Raw genomic sequence first — 20,419 nt, 5'->3', positions numbered from 1 at the left:
ATTGTCAATAATGAAATAGGGTTGGCCAATTTCAACAGTGGGCCAAATCTAGCCTGTTATTTATTGTTGTATCATCTGTTATCTAAGTATTTGTTTGACATTTAAACCAATAGTAAAGAAAGAAAAAAAAAATCAAACAAAGTAATATTTTTTGACAAATGCAATTTGCATGTCACTGAAATTTGAGCATCCACAAACCTTGAGTAGAACATATACCAATTGGTTTATGTATTGCCTATGGCTGCTTTTGTGTATGAAAGTTGAGTAGTTGTGACAAACTGCATGAATCACAAAGCCTAAAATATTTAATAGACAAAAAGCTAATGACCAGTGCTGTGGAATAAAGTTCAACAGGTACCAAAATATTCAGTGAAGAATTTGTTGCAGGCATTATGGGCGTGGCTTGTTTCAGATTTAATGCTTCAGTGATTCTCAAAGTGTGGGCCCTGGACCAGCAGCATCAGCCTACCAACTCATTAGAAATTCAATTTCTCAAGCCCCCACTAAATATCCACTGGATCAGAAACTGAGGATGGAGCCCAGCAGTCTCTGTCCTAACAGGTCATCTAGTTATTCATCCTGAAGTTTGAGATCCATTAACTCCAAAAATCAGAACATGACACCTGCCATCCCAACATAATTGCAAGAGAGTTGACTGTGGGTTGTTACTTGTGGGTGAGGCACAGAGCTAGATATTTCCCTTATGTTTCTGTATTCCCTACAGCAATCTTGAAAGGTTGGGAGTATTAGCCCCATTTTACAGAAAGGGAACTGACTGAGTAACTTTTTGAATGACTGAAGTAAGGCTTAAACTCAGGTATGTCTCCCACATAACCTACACTCTTCCCTCCTCACCATACATCCAGTATGCTGCCCTCTTCATCACTATGTAGCTCTTGGCACCTAGAAGATGTCCTAGTTTATTAGCAAGTTCTCCACCATCTCTTCTTGAACATAAACAATGCCACTTTCAGACAACATCACTCTGTGTCCACGACTGATCAAGAGAAAAACAATCCCTCCCTGTAGCATGTCTGAACAGAGGTTAAAAACACGAAATTTAATTCACAAGAATGGACATCCCTTTATCCTAGTTAGTGCAAGTAACTTTCTTCTTGATTAAGTACAGCTTTAGCTTCTGTCTCATCTTCACTGCTTGTAGATAAGAGTAAGATAGTCACATGAGTAATAAATCCGGATTATTCAACCACAGGTGCCTTTTCCTGATGACTTCTGCTAGGAGGGTATTAGTAGAAGTAGGAGCTCCTTCCTTCCTGTGTCCCCTCTCCCTCAGTTAAGATGGCAGCTCTCCTCTCCCAGATGGGGAAAGTGGAAAATGTTCCCCAAGTAAGCAAAGTGAAAAATAAGCGTTCCAAGCCAAATTGGTACCAAGCACTTTGCCAGGTCCAGGGCAGATATTTGGTATTTTAAATGAATTAGTGAACTTCTTAGTGCCGACCTGATTACAAAAATATGTTTTTAGAAAAATGTCATTCCTTTTAGAACATAGTTTAAATGTCAATTTTTAGCTTCTAGGCTCTACCTGCCAGTCTTTGATTTCCCAACTCTTGAGATCTGAAAGGTCACCATTTTCATTGGTCTTCCTAGAAATCTTCCTCCTGGCGGGGAAGGCTCTCCTCTTTCAGTTTCCTAAGGGCCTTTGCTCTCCCTACACAGCTGCCTTTGCACCTTAGATTAGTTATTTATGAACTGTTTGGCCTTTAACCAATTTGAAAACTTCTTAAGGACAGGAAAGGACCCTGATTATTTCTATTCCCCACCACAGAGTAGGTGCTTGTACACATTGACTAAATTTCAGCTACAAATCTAAAATTTTCTTCCAGTTACAGAATCAAGTGGGCTACTTTCCCAACCACACCAAAGTTCACCTAAGCTAGGCTTCTGAGGCTTACAGCTGGTTGTTTCAATTGAAATTATTTCCCAGGGCCCTGGGGTTCTAATGAACAATGGCCCCATACGCATTCAGTATGTGGGTATTTTCACCTTGTAGCGGGATGTTCATGTGAAATCTCACTATCAGAAAAATAAGTCATAAAAATATTAATCAACTGACCAACAGTTTTTAGGCTACCATGGACACTTGACAGTAGTCCTGGAGGTCTGTGATTCCACTGTTACTGTATGAAAGCAAATGACATTCATCCTATAATTAGCTTTTAGTATCTTCTACATATCAAGCACTGTGAAAAAAAGCAAAGATAATTACAATCAAGAAGGAATAAAACTGTGTCAACTCCTCTCACACTTTTTGTTGTTGTTTCAGGAACCCCATATGGTGTACCACATCCCTGTGCTTGGACATGGTGTTACCTCACCCAGTGCCTTATATAGTACTTGCATAAGCACCTTTCTTGCATAGTAATTTCATAAACTTCTCTTCATCAATAAAAACCCAGCTTAGAGATCACCTCCACCATGAAGTCATCTCTGATCATTTCTATCACTTCCACTTAGTCTAAACAACTTTACTTTCTTCTTGGAGTTTCCTGTATTTATATACTTAACATGATACATTATATTTTGTTTGTTTGCATCCCTTTCTCTTTATACAATTAAGAGTTTCTTAAGGACTCTGACTGTCTATATTGTAGACAATCAAGAAATATTTATTAATGCTAGCCCTTGCTGAAGAACATATAAGAGAATACTGGTAACTACTAAAGCTGAGGTATATATGGCAGATCATTTTACTCTTCTCCATATTTTGTTTAATGGGGAACATTTTCCAAAATAAAGGGTTCAAAATAACTGAAAACCTTGCAAGATGTCAGATAAATACATCAGAATTTTTAAATCTCTCTCACAAATGGAGTTACTATATGTAGAACTACAAACTCTGTGTGCTCCACATTTCTTTCTTTTCTCATAAGAAAGATATTTAAAGCCAAACAACATTGCCCTGAAATAAAATACAATTATGCTGTTTAGAACAGCTGCAGGCCACAGATATCATATTAAACAAGAATTTCTGGATAAACTGGAAATTGACAATTCACTCTAAGCATTTTATTGCCAAGGAAATTCTATGGATTTTTGTCTTTCTTTTCTTTCTTCTGAATTGCTATGAAGCATAGCTAGTACTACTGCTTCCACCCTCTCATCTCATCTTTACCTACTCCTTTGTTGACCTACCTGAAATTCCCATTTGTTTTCCCAGAGTTAAAGACTTGGAATCAATGGCTCATCTTCAATTAGGGAATAATTGTATTATTCCAGTGTTGAAACCAAAGTGACCTCTCCAGTCACATCTCCCATTTAAAAATCTGAGACTCATGTACTACAAGCCATACCTGGTTCACCTCTCTTACCTATGCAAACCACCCACCTTCAGGGTTTGGGGACATAGCTCAAGCTCTTTGCTCAGCTTGGAATCCTCTTCCCTCATTCTCCAACTTGAAAAATTCTTCCCCAATTTCTAGGTACTATATGACTTTTCTTTCCCCATGAAGCCTTCCCCAATCCTCTTTTCAGAATGTACCACTCTACCTAGTCTCTATAGGCCATTGCTTATGCTGTGCCTGGTATTTGGTTCCTTCTGATGTGTTTGGTCATTAGTCCCTTACTGGAATGGAGACTTACTGAGGAACTCTTCCTTCCATGTTCATCATGCACCATCTCACCATCTCAGTCAATACCCAACAGAATACACTGTACATGTTTAGAATTCAATATAACATGTATCACATGCTCAACCATGAAATGATGGAATGAACCTTGAGAGTATTCTTCCTCATTCCTCTTATTAGTGAGTAGATGTGTGTAAAACCTCAAATCATTATATCCAAATCTCATTAGCCATTCTAATCCTCTTTACAAATTACTTTTGCTTTCTAATTCTTGTATTTCAATTGGCAGAGATTTTTTTTTTTTTAATAGGGTTTGACCAAAATTGGAAAGTAATTTCAATGGGAGAATTGTTTCTCTTAACACTTTTGTGTACATAGCTGAAGCTCTGCAGCATTAGATCTGTTAATACTAAGGTAAACTGCTTTATCTCAACACTAACATAGACCCTCTACTCAAGTAGACTCAGAAGTATTTTCTACATTAATTGATGTATAGTCACACTGGAATAAATACTCCACAATGGCACCATTGAAGTGCCATTGTCTACCAATGACAGTCTCTAAGCTCACTGTTGCCTAAAAGAAGCTCAAAGTTCTGCTCAGGGCCTCAACATCATTATTTCTTCACCAGAAAGTATAGCTAATTCCCCAGCTTTTTATGGGATGTATTTGCTGGGTAATGCAAGTTCAAGGAAATGTTTGGTAATCTGACAAGGATGACCCTTGTCCCTTTTTATTATCTGCATCCAAAAGGAATGAAGATGTAAGTTTTTTGTGACTTGCTTGCATTCTGCCTTTTTTTCTTTTCTTATTGGTAATCCTATGCTTCCCTGCTTATTAAAAAGTCTAGGTTCTGTTCCTGTTTAGACACTGTCAGAGGCTAAGAAAACAGGGTGTCTAGGCCACATTTCTCATATTCTCAGTGAATCCCATGTTTGCACTCTACTTGGACTTACTGATATGAGTGATGTATGACTCAAATCCACTTTAGACCTTAGAGAAACAAGTTATCACAAGACCACTTGGCTTGTCTTTGTTCTAATTGGCCTCTAATCTCTAAGGTCAGTGGTCCAGATTCACTCATTTACTTCCCATGCTTGGGTTCCATGCTAGGGATGGGGTCAAAACTTGTGGAAATTAAGCAGATATTGTGTGATCTTATTTTACATGAATGTATTTTCCTCAAAAAATGGAAAGACAAGTAGTTTTTAGTGACCAGTTCAGGATAAGATTAAAGAATTCAGGAAATGTCCATGTACATTTTCATTTATTCTCTTTCTCAATGTTAGGGAAGAGGGGTAAAAGAAAAGTGTATTAGAATAAGAATAGCACTGAGTAGGAGTCTGTGGTCTTTGGTTTGGGTCCTGCCTATTCACGATTAGTTGTGTTTTTAGATAAATCAGCGAAACATTCTGGGTTGCATTCATTGCCTACATAAAATAAGAGAGTTGGAATAGACCAGTATTTTCTAACATGTATTTCAGAACAAGAAATGACTGATTTGTCAAGTAAACATGGGTCCTACCTTACACTTGGAGGGAATCTGCAACTGTGTTTAAGCATGATCAGATATTACATTGTATATTGAACCCAAAGTTTTCCCAGATTACTGCACATTTCACATAATATCTATAAACATGTAAGCATATCTGTATTTATAAGTATATGGAAAAATGGATTGAGATGTGAATATGGATAGGGCTCAGATCCCCATCTAAAGAAAGCTATTCCAGACCTGCTTAACATTCTTTGATGCTAGTTGGGAGGAGTCAGTTTGAAAATTCTATTTATCATATTGCTTGAACTCAATTTGAAGTTTTGAACTGAAAACCTTCCACTTTAAATGACATAACATAGAAAGTAAAGAAGAAAAATAGTCTTTGACAGGGGCCTTAAACTTGAGACTTTTGACTTTAAAAGGCCTGCAGTCCACATTGGCAAGAACTGTGCAGAGTTCGTACCCATATGAAGGTTGACTTCCTCCAACATATCACAGGGGTTCTTCTCTAGAACCAACTCTAAGATCAAGCCTCCTTCAGCATAGTGCACTAAATTTGGGTTCTATGCCCCAACCAAGTCCAGAGAACAAAAACTAATAATTGAATGACAAAATGTTACAGAAGCAAGTTATTCCCATCATAGAAATAAAAAGTATCCTGTTTGTATTTCATTAGGACATCAACATTAGCACACTGAGGCAGAACTCTCAAGAGAACGAAAGATTGTAGAATTCTGAGAAGTTTCCATGTTCCTTTTCCTTCAAGGGGTTAAGTAATATTGCTATGTGGCATAAGATTGAAAAATATAATTTCTTGGGTTTTTCTTCATTGTATTGCAATATTATTTTCATTGCATCTAAGCAAAACTTGTCTTAGATTGAGGATACTTTAAAAATATATGAAAATTACATGGAAACTTCTTATGTCCTTATATTGATCTAAATAGTTGGCACCTAATGAATCTATTTTGTAGAAAAAAAGAACTTTATGAAGAAAGGATACATTACCATTAACAACATATTATCAGAAACAACCTGTGCACCTGATGATGTTATTTAGCTATGTGTCTTAGCACCTTAGAAAGATCACGAGAAGATGGGAAACTTGAAGTGTTTTCACCTCCCCACATTACATACCATGTGACAAGTGAATACTCATAACTCAGCAACATAAGATCATATCCTTTTCTGGAAAGAATATTAGTAAGCATCTCTGGAACCCCATCCTTGAACTTGGGAAGAAAGAAAAGCTTGAATATAGAAATAACAGTAAGTGATTTAAGTTAAAATGGTTCAAAGTATGTTATTTAGGTTAGAGCATTATTTTATGAAAATTTATATATCTATGTGCTATACATATTCAAATTGTTAAAGCAAAGTTAATCAACTTTAAAAAAAAAAAAACTTTCCAAACTTTGAATGATAAAATCAATTCTGGATACTGAAAATAAAATTTATATTATGTGGACAAAATATTTATTGGTAGCAACAGGGCTGTCCTGTGTGTATTGGTTTTCACACAGAAGATAGATGATCAGCGTAGCTCTCCTGGGAGTGTAAATGAGACACTTTCACAAATTAAAGTGCTCAAAGCATATTTTTACTGAACATCCATTGACTCAACCTTATACCAAAAGCTTCCCCATTCTATATCATAATCAACAACCCAGCTCCACCCCTGCACCTCCTAACCAGTGAGGGACACAAAATCCAGAGCTTCTGGCAGAGGGTGGAATCGCTCACGACATCAAGGCGTGGCAGCCAACACAAACTTGACAACCAAAACCCAGCCTGCATTTCCAGCCCATCCCAGAGCCCTACCTTCCCACCTTGGAAAATATTTAACCCACAAAAACACCCCAAACTCAGATGGGTTTCATACAGATAGATAATGGTACAAAATTCCTTCCCTCCCAGTGCAAATATCTGAGCAAACAGTAATGAACTGTCCAGTTGCTAGGTTGCTCTATTTCAAACACACATATTTAAAAAACTTTTACTTGGGTATTAAGCCTTCTCAACTTGTGCAGCATGTGTCCATTTCGAAACTGGACCTGACCAAAGCACAGACTGGGAGCGACCACTTTACCTTCCGAAAAATCAATCAGTCCCAGCAAATGAAGCAGCTTCAGAGATGCACATATAATCACAACAATACCCACTGTTTGCAGTCCTTCCGACTCCCACTCGAGAGTCAACATCCTCTAAGCTGGCAGAGCATCCCAGCCTCCGGACCCCTTTGGAGTGGAGGGAGTTAATTAGAGAATCCGAGCAATGTCTGGCTTAGAACAAAGACTTGCAAGGGGGAAAGTGAGCAGCTCCACGCAGATGCACAGGGCAAAGCCGGCGGCCCCCCGGGGTGAGGACAGACCTGGGCCAAAGTCCACCTTCTCATGCTGATCCTGGCATTTGCTTGGCTGAGGCCCCCCAACCACAGCGCGCCTGCCTCTGCACTCTGCGCTGCAGTCGGCTGTACTTGACTTCAGAGCTTCGAGGGAAACATCTGTTGGAGCACTGGAGACTTTGTAGTGTCCGTGGAGAAGGGACACTCCCAGGAAACTTGCCCTGGAGAGCAGGGTGCGCTCCCGGTGTTGTCGACCACGCGAGGCTGGGCAGGGCTGCTGCGCGCTACTTTGCTGCCTGGGAAGTGTGTGAATGTCCCCTTTTTGCCATAGCAGCTGCTCTCTCCTCCCAGAGCCTCCTCTGGGAGACAGCTCAGCCAGCTCTCTGGATGCTAGGAAAAAATCACTTCTCCAGACTGGTGCTTATAGCTCCTTTCAGAAAGCTCTCCTGCAAGCCCATGGGCAGCTTTTTAAAACAACCTTTTTCTTTTCTTTCCTTTTCTCTCTCTTTTTCTCTCTCTTTCTTTCTTTTCCTTCCTTCCTTCCTTCCTTCCTTCCTTCCTTCCTTCCTTCCTTCCTTCCTTCCTTCCTTCCTTCCCCTCTCTCTCTCTCTCTCTCTCTCTCTCTCTCTCTCTCTTTCTCTCTCTCTCTCTCTCTCTCTCTCTCTCTTTCTCTCTCTCTTTCTATCTCTCTCAGTGGTGGTGGTGGAGAGAAATGTACAGGAAGAAAAAATGATTCGGTGGCTTTGTCAGGCAGGAACATACAAACTCCCTGCCTGATTCCAACACCACGGTGGTCCCTGCAAATCCATAAAGGGTATTATACAGAGACTAAGTCCTTATGTTTACCAACATAAGCAAAGGTTGGGCAAGCAGACCTGTTAAAAGCACTGCTCAGTAACTGCCCCTTCTGCAGAAAGGATGCTACTGTCATCGTTTAAAGTCCATTTTCAATCGCTCTCAAAACAAAGTTTCACAAACTTCCCTGATGATAAAAATCATCCTGAATGTTTGTTAAAAACTCTCTCTTGTGGAGAGTCTGATTCAGAGGATCCGTGAGTGTGTTTTGTCAAATGAGACACTCTGGTGATTCATATCAACAGGGAAGTGTGGGTATTACTGACTCCAAGGATCCTACAAGTGGACTATTCCAAAACACTCCAAACAGTGAAACAGCTTTGTGGGCAACACCAGGGACTTGGGCTATGCTAAGACCACACTGCCTTAATCACCCTGTTGCTTTTCTCCACTCTCCTAAAGTCCAACCTGACTATAGGGAAAAGAGAATTAACTGAGACCTTATATGCACCTGCAACATAAAGGCTTACAAATCATATCTCAGAACCTTGGGGACATATTTAGATTCTGCTTCTTCTTTGCTATGTGTTTGTCTGTAAGGCATTTAACCTCACTGAAATAGTTTCTGTTCTATGAAGTCAATATTATGATACTTCATTTAAAGCACTCCCTTAGAAGGAATTGTGGAAATTAAATGTACCCATATTAACAGTTAATAGTTACAGAGCATTTACTCTGTGCTCTGTAACACAGATTTACCAATACTTAACTCATCCCCACAACTCTGTGTGGTAGGTATTACAATCACCTTTATTTTATAGAGAGGAAAATGAAGCATTTAGGAGTTGACTTCCTTGCCAAGCTGTGGGCACTGTGCACTCATCTATTCAGCTATTACTAACATTTATTGAGCTGTTACTATGAGCTATGAATGGTGAATAATGCCCAGCTCTATTCTTCAGGGGCTTACCGTTCAACACAGGAGACGGGCAGGAAGTAGAATGTGTCAATATATGCAGCAGTTTATGGAACAGCTGTCTCCACAAGACAGAGTGGGCACAGAGAAGGCATGTTATCTCCACTTAGGAAGTGAGGGCAGTGTTCCAGGGGACCTGAGAGCAGAGGTCACCAACTTCCATCATCACTAGGTGTCTGTCATACCAAAGCCTGCTGTAAGTGGGCCTGGGTGAAGTCCTGGTTCTAGGCCTTGCTTGCTGTGTGACCTTGGGGATACTGGTTCATCTGAGACTGGGTTTTCTGAGTTTAAAATGGGTATGGTACTGCCCTGTTCTCAGACCCATAGACTGGAGACCTGAGTCCATGTCCTGAAGTTTCAGCTCTTTAGAGGGTTTACAGCATTGCCTTGAATGGGGGAACTCTGCTCTTCCCTGGTCCTGTCACCCCAACTACAACATCTAGTTCCAGTGTCTTTTCCATGAAGGCTTGCTGACCACCCTAGCTACATGGTTATTTTTCTCCTCTGGGTTCCAGGAATACACTTGGGCCATCACACTGGGCCTTATAATGGTGCTTTTCTTTTTGGATGATGTATTGATGGTATGTCTTTGTCCAGCCACCATCCGTCCACTGTGTTTCAGCTATGTCAGGAAGCCAGTGGTGGAGAAGCTGATCTCAGTAATTGATGGGAAAAGAAGTGTTTTAAGTATCATTCTCTGAAATGCTTACATTTAGCTAGAAGTAGTCAAAGTTAAAAAAAAATACAGAAATGAATGAGGTCAAATCGAATGTAACAGGGTTTTATCCTACATAATACAACATCAAAGTTGAAAACAATTAGAATACAGAGAGGTTAATTGAGTTGAGCAAGGTCATAGTCAGAAAACCCAGAACTCAAAGTGCTCTGTCTCACTCCCGAGTTCTTACTTTTTTCTTTATATCCCTCAACAGATTTCAGCAAAAAGTTCTCCAATATTCTCTTGATTAAAAATCAAGCAAAATATTTTGAAAGGGCCTCATGCCTCATTTTTCAGGAATGAAATCCCTACTATCTTTGAAATTCACATAAAGATGCATAAATATGATTTTATTGGTTCCAGGAAGGATGTCCCTCTAGGACCATAACAGGATCAGTGCAGGATCTACCAGCTGAGCCTTTTGGAGGTCCAGCCTTTCCCTATCCACATGAGCTGCCTTTCTGAGTTGGTTTTCTGAGGCTTTTCTGTTTGCTCCTTTGAGGATCTTGTACCTTCCAAGAACTCCAGGGCCGGTGTCACAGCACCACCACACCAGGATTTCATAAAGTAATAACACTATCCAAAGTGTTGCATGCTTTATGCAAGAAGCAATGCTGGGAAAATGTGTTTTTTGTGGGAATTTCCTGGGAAGGAAGAGATGGTTGTTCATTATTTTAAAAAGTAGACAACATTATTCCAAACATAAACTCCATTGTTTTATTGGTGTTGCTAACACCAACACAGTTTGTTATATTAAAATACATCCTGGCATTTCCCTTCATCTTTGTGCTTACCTCTATTTTACACAATAGAATGTGACTTGCAGAAATCTGTCTTTCATACCAAAGGAAAGGAATATTAAAAGAAGACATTGATATGTCCTACCCATTGACTTTAAACCAGGCACCATGCTAAATACTCTAAATGTGTAAATTAGTTTAATCCTTCTACAACTAATAAATCAGGTATTATTATCACTATTTCACAGAAGAACAAAAACCAAGGAGCACTAAGATTAAATCATTTTGGAACATCACATTCAACAAGGGACAAATCCAGGATTTATACTTAATTCATTCCAAAAGAAATATCCTACAGCATGTATGGAGTGGTTACAAGTATCAGATAAATTATAAAATCTTATCCTTTCCTGTTTCCCTTGGACTGATGTTATTGCTCATGTTTCAAGGATAAAATTCAAGCTTTAGAAGATTAAGTAATTTTGCCCAGTTTGACAGAACTGGGATTAGACATGGTGTCCTGGGTACCAGATCCTACACACTTCATCCTCACCACTTCACTCTCAGGCCTCTCTGCATCATGGTGATTGGTTCTTTAACTGGGGATGTGGTAAGGGACCACAGGAAATTATTGACAGAAGCTCACAGGAAAGCAAAATCTTTCTCCAAGGAGGCATGCCAAGTCAGTTGACCAGTCTCAGAGAGTCAGTAAGTGAACCCTCGGTTTTCTTACATGGATCCATTGTGATCTCTTAAATATTCTCAAATGGGATGACTTACTGAAACCTGAAATTAATCACCTCTCTCTTTTGTTGTAACTTCACCAGGTGATATTCCCTGTTTAAGAAATGCTACTTACCCTGTCAACACTATATAAATACAAAAATTAATGTAGCAAGATTAAGAGAAATGTTAGATATGTTTACTACCTACCAACTGTCTCCTCAGAAATACAAACAGAATTGTGACGAACAGAGGAACTAGTTAAGTCATAGTTAAATGTAAGCTACGAAGGAGATCAGCAATTGCTACTCCAAAATAAACCACTTTGGCATAAGAATTATTTTAAACGAAAGGTAACTGAGAAGTAGAAAGTTTCTTCCTTCCCTTTTCTGTCTAATGAGAGGGAATAAATGTATAAATTTCTCTCCAAAAGGTATTCTCCCTCTGCTTTCCTGTATCTGGAGGAGGAAAACAACCATACTCACTGGAGTGAACTCAGCAATAAGTTGGGTCTGCACAACAAATAACACTTGTTTTACATCTGTTTCCTCCATATATTTCTGTCTCAGCTATTCACCCCTAGAAGTGCAGCCCTTTTCCCCTTTGCCTTGTCATTTCTCTACCATTTATCACCCTTTGTCAAAGTGGTATATAACCCGAAATTCTTACCCACTGAATTACTCATCAGTAAGTTCTCTCATATGTATGCACATGACATATGTAAATTACTTCTTGGTTTTTTTCCTGCTAATGTGTCTTTCATCAGTTTAATTTGCAGGGCTCAGCTACTGAATCTAAGAGTATAAGGGAGAACGTTTCTCCTCACCTACATCTTTATTTGTATAACCCTTTAGAGAAGTTAGTTAGAAAGCAAATAAATCATCTGTAAAACTTTAAAGAGGCTTAAAAGTTAGGCAGGAATGGCTTGTTCAAGGTCAAAAGACTTGGGAAGTGGACAAAAATTAAATCCTCTTGTGCTTTACAATTCCTGACTGGTTTAGTGTAGCTGAAAGCAGAATGGTGCATTGAGAAGTGAAAAAAAAAAAAAAAAAAAAAATGTATTCTTGTATTCTCTTGGGCAATACACGCCAAGAGAAATAAGTCATCAGTACAGTTATCATCATCTGGAAGTTTCCATTGAAACTAGACCCTAAATCTGAACCATTGCAAGTGAGTCAAGAGAAGTGGTTACTTTCCCAAGAAAGGATGGGTACACAAAAGCAGCGTCCACCACACTGGTGAGGCTGGACAGTGTGGAAGAGACTTCTGATCCTCAGGACCTGATAGAGCAAGTGATGGGAAAGGTCAGTGTAGAACCCATTGTGTCTCTTCTCATTTTAAGAATTCCTCACCAAAATGCTAGAAGCTATTCACCCTCTTAGGGTCCTGTCTTCTACCCCAGTGACTCCTCCACCCAAAGTGCATCATGCCCCTCCATCATGGCTTCCCTCAGTTACACTAGAAAGATCCTCACATGTTCTCTAGATGAACTGGATGACCAAATAGGACTCAAGCTATTTCACTCAACTGCTGCTCTATCTGCAAGGTTACTAAATGTATCTTGAAAGGATTTCTTTAAAATAAGGGTTTGAATGTCCATTAAACAATTAAGCATCAGAGCCTTCCAGTTTGCATGCCTTGTTGAATACATAAAGTTGATTACATTTTCAAAATAAAGAACAGAGGGGGAAAGGACCTGCCATCCTCCAAAACTTCTAGCAATCTTGCACTAATGTGTCGTAAAATCGTTCTCAGGTATCTTATGATCAAAGCATGCACAGTATACACCCTTCACAGACATGGATTAGCAGGGTACTGGGATGTACAGTTAGAACATTTTCATTAGAAGACAAACTTTCCTCGTGACTTACGATACTTTTTCTTTCTCCCCTCCTTCCCCTCCCTGTGCTTTGTTCTTCTTTCATTTCCCTTTACCCGAACTTGCTGGCCTATCTGAATGTGTTTCCGAAGCAACCAATCCAATCCAAGCATGCAAGCTCTAGTTCTCTTATCAGACCCCTTTTCTTATGGTTTCTCTATAAAGTATCATGTTACTGGGAGACTAGCGCATGAATTACCCAGGATAATAAGAATTTTCCTTTTCTTTATTATATTATAATTATTATTACAAAAATATTGAGTACCCGCCATCTGACATACAGTGTACTATGTGCTTCACCTCAACTGTCACACCTAATTGTCACAACATCCCAATGGGATAGACTATTATACACCCCACTGTATAGACCAACATGCTGAGATTCGAAAGCTTAGGTAACTTGCCCAATACTCCATACCAGACATCAAGGACCTGGCGCCTGACCTGGAGTTTCCTCACTCAAGATCCATGTTCTTACTTGTGTGGGTAGGTGTGAGTCAGGATCACCATCTTTGTCTTTATTCATTTTTAAAATTGTGGACTCATTCCACAAAGAAAAATAAAGTTTAAAAGTAAATGATCTTTAAAAAAGCAGGATGTGACCTACATTTCATTCTGAAGGGTAAGTGATTAGTATCACATTCTGTCTTGTAAGCAAGTTAGGAAAAAATGGAAAAAGAAATGAGATAAGAGAAGGGGCTTGGAATAGAGGGAGAAAGGAAAAAGCTGAAGAAAGGAAAAAAGAGGAGAAGAGAGAAATGAAAGAGAAGAAACCGGTAATCCTCTACCCAGATACTGTGAGAGATTCAAGAACCTAAAAATGAACAGGGAGGGTTTTGTGCATATGGAGCTCACACAGATCATACAGGTTGATTTGAAAGGGGAATAAAGAAGACTATAGAAAAAGTTAGAGGCAAAAAATTATTTATCCTTGAATTAGTCACACACCCCTATTCTGCTAGTGTCTGGGCCCCTGATGTCTATACAGAGGATCTCAACAGCTGGACTTCTTAGTTGCAGTTTCAGATGGCCTTGGGATTGGAACAGGTGGTTTTAAAAGCATGGTGAATGACATGGGTGTTCCACTACGTGGCTTGGCCCTGCCTTACCCTCCAAGTCTGGTCCTAAGTCCTGTGGCACCTTCCCATTCATTTGGCATGGGCCCTGCTGCCATGAATTCATTACTTCATTGCTATGCTGGCTCATTTCTTAGGCACAAACTTCCCAGAGACTGACCTTGGGGTTTCTTAGAACTGCATTATCTCATTTGCTGCACCACAGCAAATGGGGCAAAAAGACTCAGTGGGCTTAGACTTAAATGTGTTTCAAATCTCCAGAGATAATGAGTGATTTTCTTGATCATATTTTGTTTTAAAAAGAGGTGTAGGAATAAAATGGAGAGAAAATTTTGTATAGTTCTCAAGATTCTTCTCTCAGAATATCCCATATCTTTATCCATGTGCTCTCTTTCTCCTTCTTTCTTGCATTTATGCTAAGCACACACACACACACACACACACACACACACACAATTATCATGAGGATCTTCCCTTCTCTGCCAAGTCAGAATCACTGAAGCCCAGTGTGTAGAGAAGTCCCCTTCACACTAAGCTGAGAGCTGTGCTTATTCTCCATCAGTGTTGAGAAAAGCACAGAGCGAATATTGAGGGGTCCTCACAGGATGCAGTGTGTGGCTCATGGTAAGTGTTCACGCTCTAAATGTAAGTGCTGAGGTCAGTGGCTCAGGCTGACAGCCAAGAGGCACAGATATATATTTGGTCCACTCCTCCATTGCTTTTCCCCAAACATAGGAAGTTTAGATGTCAACATAATAGGTCAGAGGCAAGAAGGGGGTATGTGCACTAGAAGAAAGAAATTTCTTCAAATGAAATCTTAAATAATAAATCTCCAAGAAAGAAAAGACAGGTGAATTGGCTTTGAAGGCCAGGACTAAAGTTGCATGTGTCCATATTACTGCTCAAGAATGCTAATGTTGATGCTGGAGTTGTGGCTCAGTGGTAGAGCACTTGCCCAGCAGGTGTGAGGCACTGGATTTTATTCTCAGCACCACATATAAATAAATGAATCAAATAAAGAACTATCAGCATCTAAAAGATATTTTTTTAAAAAAAGAATGCTAATGTTGCTAATGCTCCCTAGATTCAAAAGTATCTATGAATAGCTTTCAGTATACCTTACAAACCAGCAGCAGGTGAAGCTGGGGCCACATCCCAGTGAATCTTTTGGTAAGGGATTAACCCTTATTTAAAAATAAATGAAGAACTGTGTTTCCCCCATCTTGGGATCCAAATACAAAGGCCTGGAAAACTGGAAAGGGAATCCCTTGGGGGATGAGTTTTTCCTAGGACTCACAGCCGGTCGCTGTTCTGGGTTATCTGCCTGAGATTGCTTATTTGCTATTATTGCAAGTGTGTTGTTGTCATGAGCAATCTAGTATTAGTTTCCTAATGCTGCTATAAAAAACTACCATAAACTTGGTGGCATAAAACACCAAAATTCATTTTCTTATAGTTCTGAAAGTCAGAAATCTGAAGGGGGGTCTCTGGGTTAAAATTAAGGTGTGGGCAGTGCTGAATTCCTTTGTAGGCTCAAGGAACAAATCTATTTCCCAGCTTCTAGATGCTGCCCACATGCTTGTTTTGTGGTCGGGGCCAGCAATGGCCAGTTGTGTTCTTAACATCACATCACTCTGACACTGATTCTTCTGCTTTCTCTTCCTCTCTCTTTGTGATTACATTGGGTCGACCTGGACAATCAAGGATGCTTGTCTTATTTTAATATCAGCTGACGAGTGATGTCATTCTATCTGCAAACTTAATTACCTTTTATAGCCTAAAATATCAACAGATCCCAGGCACAAGGATATACATCTTTGAGAGGTCACAGTCTGCCTATCATACAGGTAGATTTCCACTTAAGAATTCTCCTAATAAGAAAAGCTAACCTAAACTGAAACATACAAAGATAGACTCTACTTCACTGGACAACCGAGATAAGCATGCAGGCGTGTGTGTGTGTGTGTGTGTGTGTGTGTGTGCATTTTCAAGTACAGAAAAAGGATCTTGTCTTTGGAAAGGAAAGAATAGCTTTAATTAGTATTCCTATCTCTAAACTTCCAATTTTCACACACACACACACACACAAAAAAAAGAGTCTGAGGAACATACATTTCAAAATATTAAAATTTAGAAGGTAAGGACTATCCAATTGGGAGAGTACAAGCCCAGGCAGGCATCCTGAGTTACTGGGATTGTGAGGTATACATAACTGGGAGAATGTTCCTCCTTTGTGGAATTTCTGGGAGGATCACAAAAGAGAACAGAGGAGAAGGTTCCTTTTACTCGGAGAAAGGACACTGTCATGTAAACTCTTAACTAACTGGCTCAGATATACTAGGATGGATAAAACCAGAAATGCAGGAAGCTCTTCAGCTATAGAGGTTTTCAGTTCTAGTTAAAGTGTACAATCCTCTGAACATAAGAAAGTCATAGGTTATGGCTTTCAGAAAGACTGCTCATAGTGGTCACAAAACTATAGGGAAAGAGGGGGTTTTATTATTAAAGATCTGTAGCCAATTTCTCCAAGAACCCTGCCTTGAAATGTGCTGGTGTCTTAAACCGTCGACTTAAAAAATCAACTCCAACCCTTCCTGGACATCTACCATCATCCATGATTATTTTAGGCGATTTTACCTCCATTTGCATTTTCACAGGCTTTCTCTCACTTCTCCTTTATACAGCCCATTTTAAAAGTGAGGAAATTGAGGCTAGAAAGGTTTGCTTTATTCAAGGTAAAAACAGAAGCAAAACTGGGTTTTGCAAACAGGTAATCTGGCTCCCCATCCTGGTTTGGAGCTTTTTCTTCTCTAGCATCTGCAGAGAGTTTCCCTGTGTTGGGTGTTGTGGTGCCTTGCATTGGTAATGTATAAAAATGGGGGCAATAGAAGTGCCCACTATATGGTGCTGTCAGGAGCAATAAATGAGTTAGTACTATCGAAACCTTCAGGGAGGTCAGAGCACAGAGTGTGTCATCCAGATGAGTATTTATTATTAGTTTTTTCAGCAGTCAGCTCTGAAATTTTTTTCTGTTATCATGTTCACTCGACAAACAAAGAAACTATGATTTGGAATGTTTAAGACACTTGTTACCTGCTTGGTAGAGCAAGGCTGAAACTATGAGAACCTGTTGTCATACCCACAAACCAGACTTGTATTGTCTCTCAGGTTTCAAAGAAGCAAGCATGCTCGGGCACTCATCTTCTATCAAGGCAGAGCCTAAACTATCTGAGTCAGGTAAATCCTTAATCTATTTAGAGTCTGAGATTTCAGATTCCAGACCTCCCTAATCACTTCTTTACCTTTCACATAATTTCTATCTTACTTCATTGAATTCATTCTTCAAAAAAATTGATGTTGATTATGTTCTGAGTAAAATGTGCATGAGACAGTGAGAGATACGTGATCCAAAGCTTAATGTATAGAAGAGGAGATAAGGAACGCGCATACATCAATAAACCCAACAAAGGATATTAGTGTGCATGAGAAAATCTATTTAAAATGCAGTGGAATTTCAGAGGCAGAACCAAAGCAGGAAAGTAGGAGGGCTGGAACTGATTGAGAATTATCTTTTGGAGTTAGAGTTTGACCATGAGTGGCAGTTAAATTGCTCCATTAATGTGCTATTCACACAATAGCATTTATTGAGTGTCCGCTACATGCCAGAATTTGCAACACATTCAAACATAATCCAACTGACAAATTCTAAGACTCCACCTCCAAGACCTAATCTCTAACCAATTCTCACCAACACTGCTAACAGCCCTGGGACCAAGCCACCATTCAATGACTTCCCAACTCAGTTTCTGCTTTTATCCTCACACCTGTAAAGTCTATTCTTACACAGTAATGAAGTTAAACAGTATATCTTTCACATAATTTCCCAGCTTCCCTGTCCTCCAATAGCTTTCCATAATACTGGGGATAACATTCAAACTCCTCACCATGTTCTGGACTTTCTTTGATGTCAATTCAAACCAGTTCCATCTTCCCATGCCCTGATCACAGTTCTCTCCCAACACAGTGCTTCAACTTCTTATGTAAATCAAGATTATTCCTACACATGATCCTGATGCTCTGGAATCCCTCTGCGTGGAATGTTCTTTCCCCCAAGGCTGTCTCCTTTCTTCTCATTCCTTCTCACCACTCAGGACTAGGATCCAAGGATGTTTTTGCACAGAGGTCTTTCCTAACAACTCTATCAGAAAGATGCCCTGTCACTCTCTATCAAATTACAGTGTTTTAATTGGTTTCATAGTGCCCACCTCCCAGATTTTTATCTTTCTTTTTATACATGTTGGTTAGCACACTCATTTTCTATTTCTTCCCACAAGTCTAGATGCTTTCCACATGCAAGCTACTAAGTAGCTTGTTCATCACACTGCCTCTCGGACCTAGAAGAGGGCTTGTCATTGATAGACTTTTCCCTTTCTATTTGCAGAATAAAGACCTGGCAGAAGTTACAGTTCTTCTCTTATGTAGGCATTTGAAACCACATGAATTACATCAGCAATGGTCAGAAGTGAGACTAGCCAGTTATTTTGGGTTCAGGAGGGAATCATCAAACTGGAGATGTGAGGGAGACCAGATGATGAGTAGCCTCAAGGATCTACAAGACAGTTCAGTGATGAGGATCCAACACATTTCTGAGCAGTTGAGTAGTGCAATCCTAGCACTCTTCTATTTGCTTTATCTGGTAAGAATAAACCAAAAGCTACCATAACATTGAAAGAAAAGAGAAAAGGAATTGGTGCCAGGAACCAGCAGGTAGACCGTTCCAACCATCTAAGCCAAAGGTCATATCTGTAGGCTGAAAGGGATGGACACAAACTAGCAAAGATGCAGAGGTGAATTTGGTGGAACATGGCACAGTGTGAAGCAGAGATTGAAGACAGGAGAAATCAGAGATGATCTGAATTGACTGTGAAGCACCAGGAATATATTTGTCAACATTTCATGGGTCTGACAAGTGAAAGAAATGAAAAGGTAGTGGAAATGTATTAAAGGAAGCTGGATAACTTGTTAACTTGAGGAAAGAACTGAATATCCAAGATGTGAGAAGGCACAGAAGAAAGCAAGCTACAGGTTACCCACAGCAGTCATTTTCTGACCTTTGCTTGAGCGGGTTGCTCTTGATGTACTGATTTCCTGCTTGGCATCTATCCATCTCCAAGTTGCAAACATCAAAAGGAAAGATGCTGCTTGGCCCCGTTGTGATTCAGGCAAATACCCTTGGATCAATCCTTTCTTGCCAGGAGGCAGGTCACCTAGTGCAGAAGCACTGGGCATCCCTCTCAAGAACCAGGTTCTTTTAGGGAAGAGGAACCTCTTAAAGGGCCAGATAGATACTCTAAGCCTCCCTCCATGGAATAGGCACACACAGGGAGGTGAAGACAATGGAATTTTCTACAAAGTTTATTTGAAAAACAAGCAGAGGATCTAAGTAGGAATATGAGCTCATAACATTAAACGCAATGCTACATTTTGGGAGAGGGGCCACAGCTAAAAGATTAAAATCTGGGATTCATCCACATAAAGTAATAGCTGAAGTTACAAAAGTGAATGAAAGATTCAAAGAAGAGAGATGTCAGAGAAAGGTAAAAACTAAAACATCAACCTCCTAGAAGCAAAAGGAGCTGAGCATGCCCAAGCAGGAGTGAGGAGAGAGAGAGGGGAGACTTTAGAAAGTAATATTCCATGGGAAACAAGATGGGGGAGAACATCAAGAAAGGACAGATGCGACAGATATAGGAACCCTATTATTCTCAAGTGTGGTTTTAAGATTAATTAGCTCAGGGCAAGTGTGTATACAGTGGGTATTTGTGGATGTCAGCGCATCTACAGAGGACCAGAGGGGCCAGGAGGGAAGAGAAGAGACAGCAGTTAAAGGGATTTTTCAAGTGTAAAGCTTAATCTCCAACGAAAGTCAATAGCAACACTATCGACAGCTTATCAGGAAAAATTTCCATGAGACAGTCACTTATTTTACATTATTTTGACATGGCTGAGAGACTAGATAGGAGAGAGTCGATCTTACGTTGTTTGGTCCATGAAGAGTAGTCTTTAAGTCTGAAGCAAGAAAA

The 20,419-nt window shown here is 39.7% G+C and overlaps 1 protein-coding gene across 6 annotated transcripts in view; it reads right to left on the bottom strand.

The window, feature by feature from the left end:
* KCNIP4 (potassium voltage-gated channel interacting protein 4) overlaps positions 1-20,419 on the bottom strand; it is a 1,142,821-nt gene that overhangs the window by 215,061 nt on the left and 907,341 nt on the right. Inside the window, exon 1 of one of the 6 annotated variants that reach the window (XM_079154782.1) lies at positions 7,175-7,444. The exons of the other annotated variants lie outside the window; for them this stretch is intronic. Coding sequence (XP_079010908.1) covers positions 7,175-7,286 — 112 coding nt within the window. The 5' untranslated portion in view covers positions 7,287-7,444. Of the gene's footprint in view, positions 1-7,174; positions 7,445-20,419 lie in introns of those variants that run through there. 6 annotated transcript variants of the gene reach the window in all.

The sequence above is a fragment of the Sciurus vulgaris genome (assembly GCF_902686455.1).
Source record: "Sciurus vulgaris genome assembly, chromosome: 9".
NCBI lineage: Eukaryota > Metazoa > Chordata > Mammalia > Rodentia > Sciuridae > Sciurus > Sciurus vulgaris.
The sequence above is the reverse complement of the archived record's forward strand: the minus strand, read 5'-3'. Positions and strand labels throughout refer to the sequence as shown.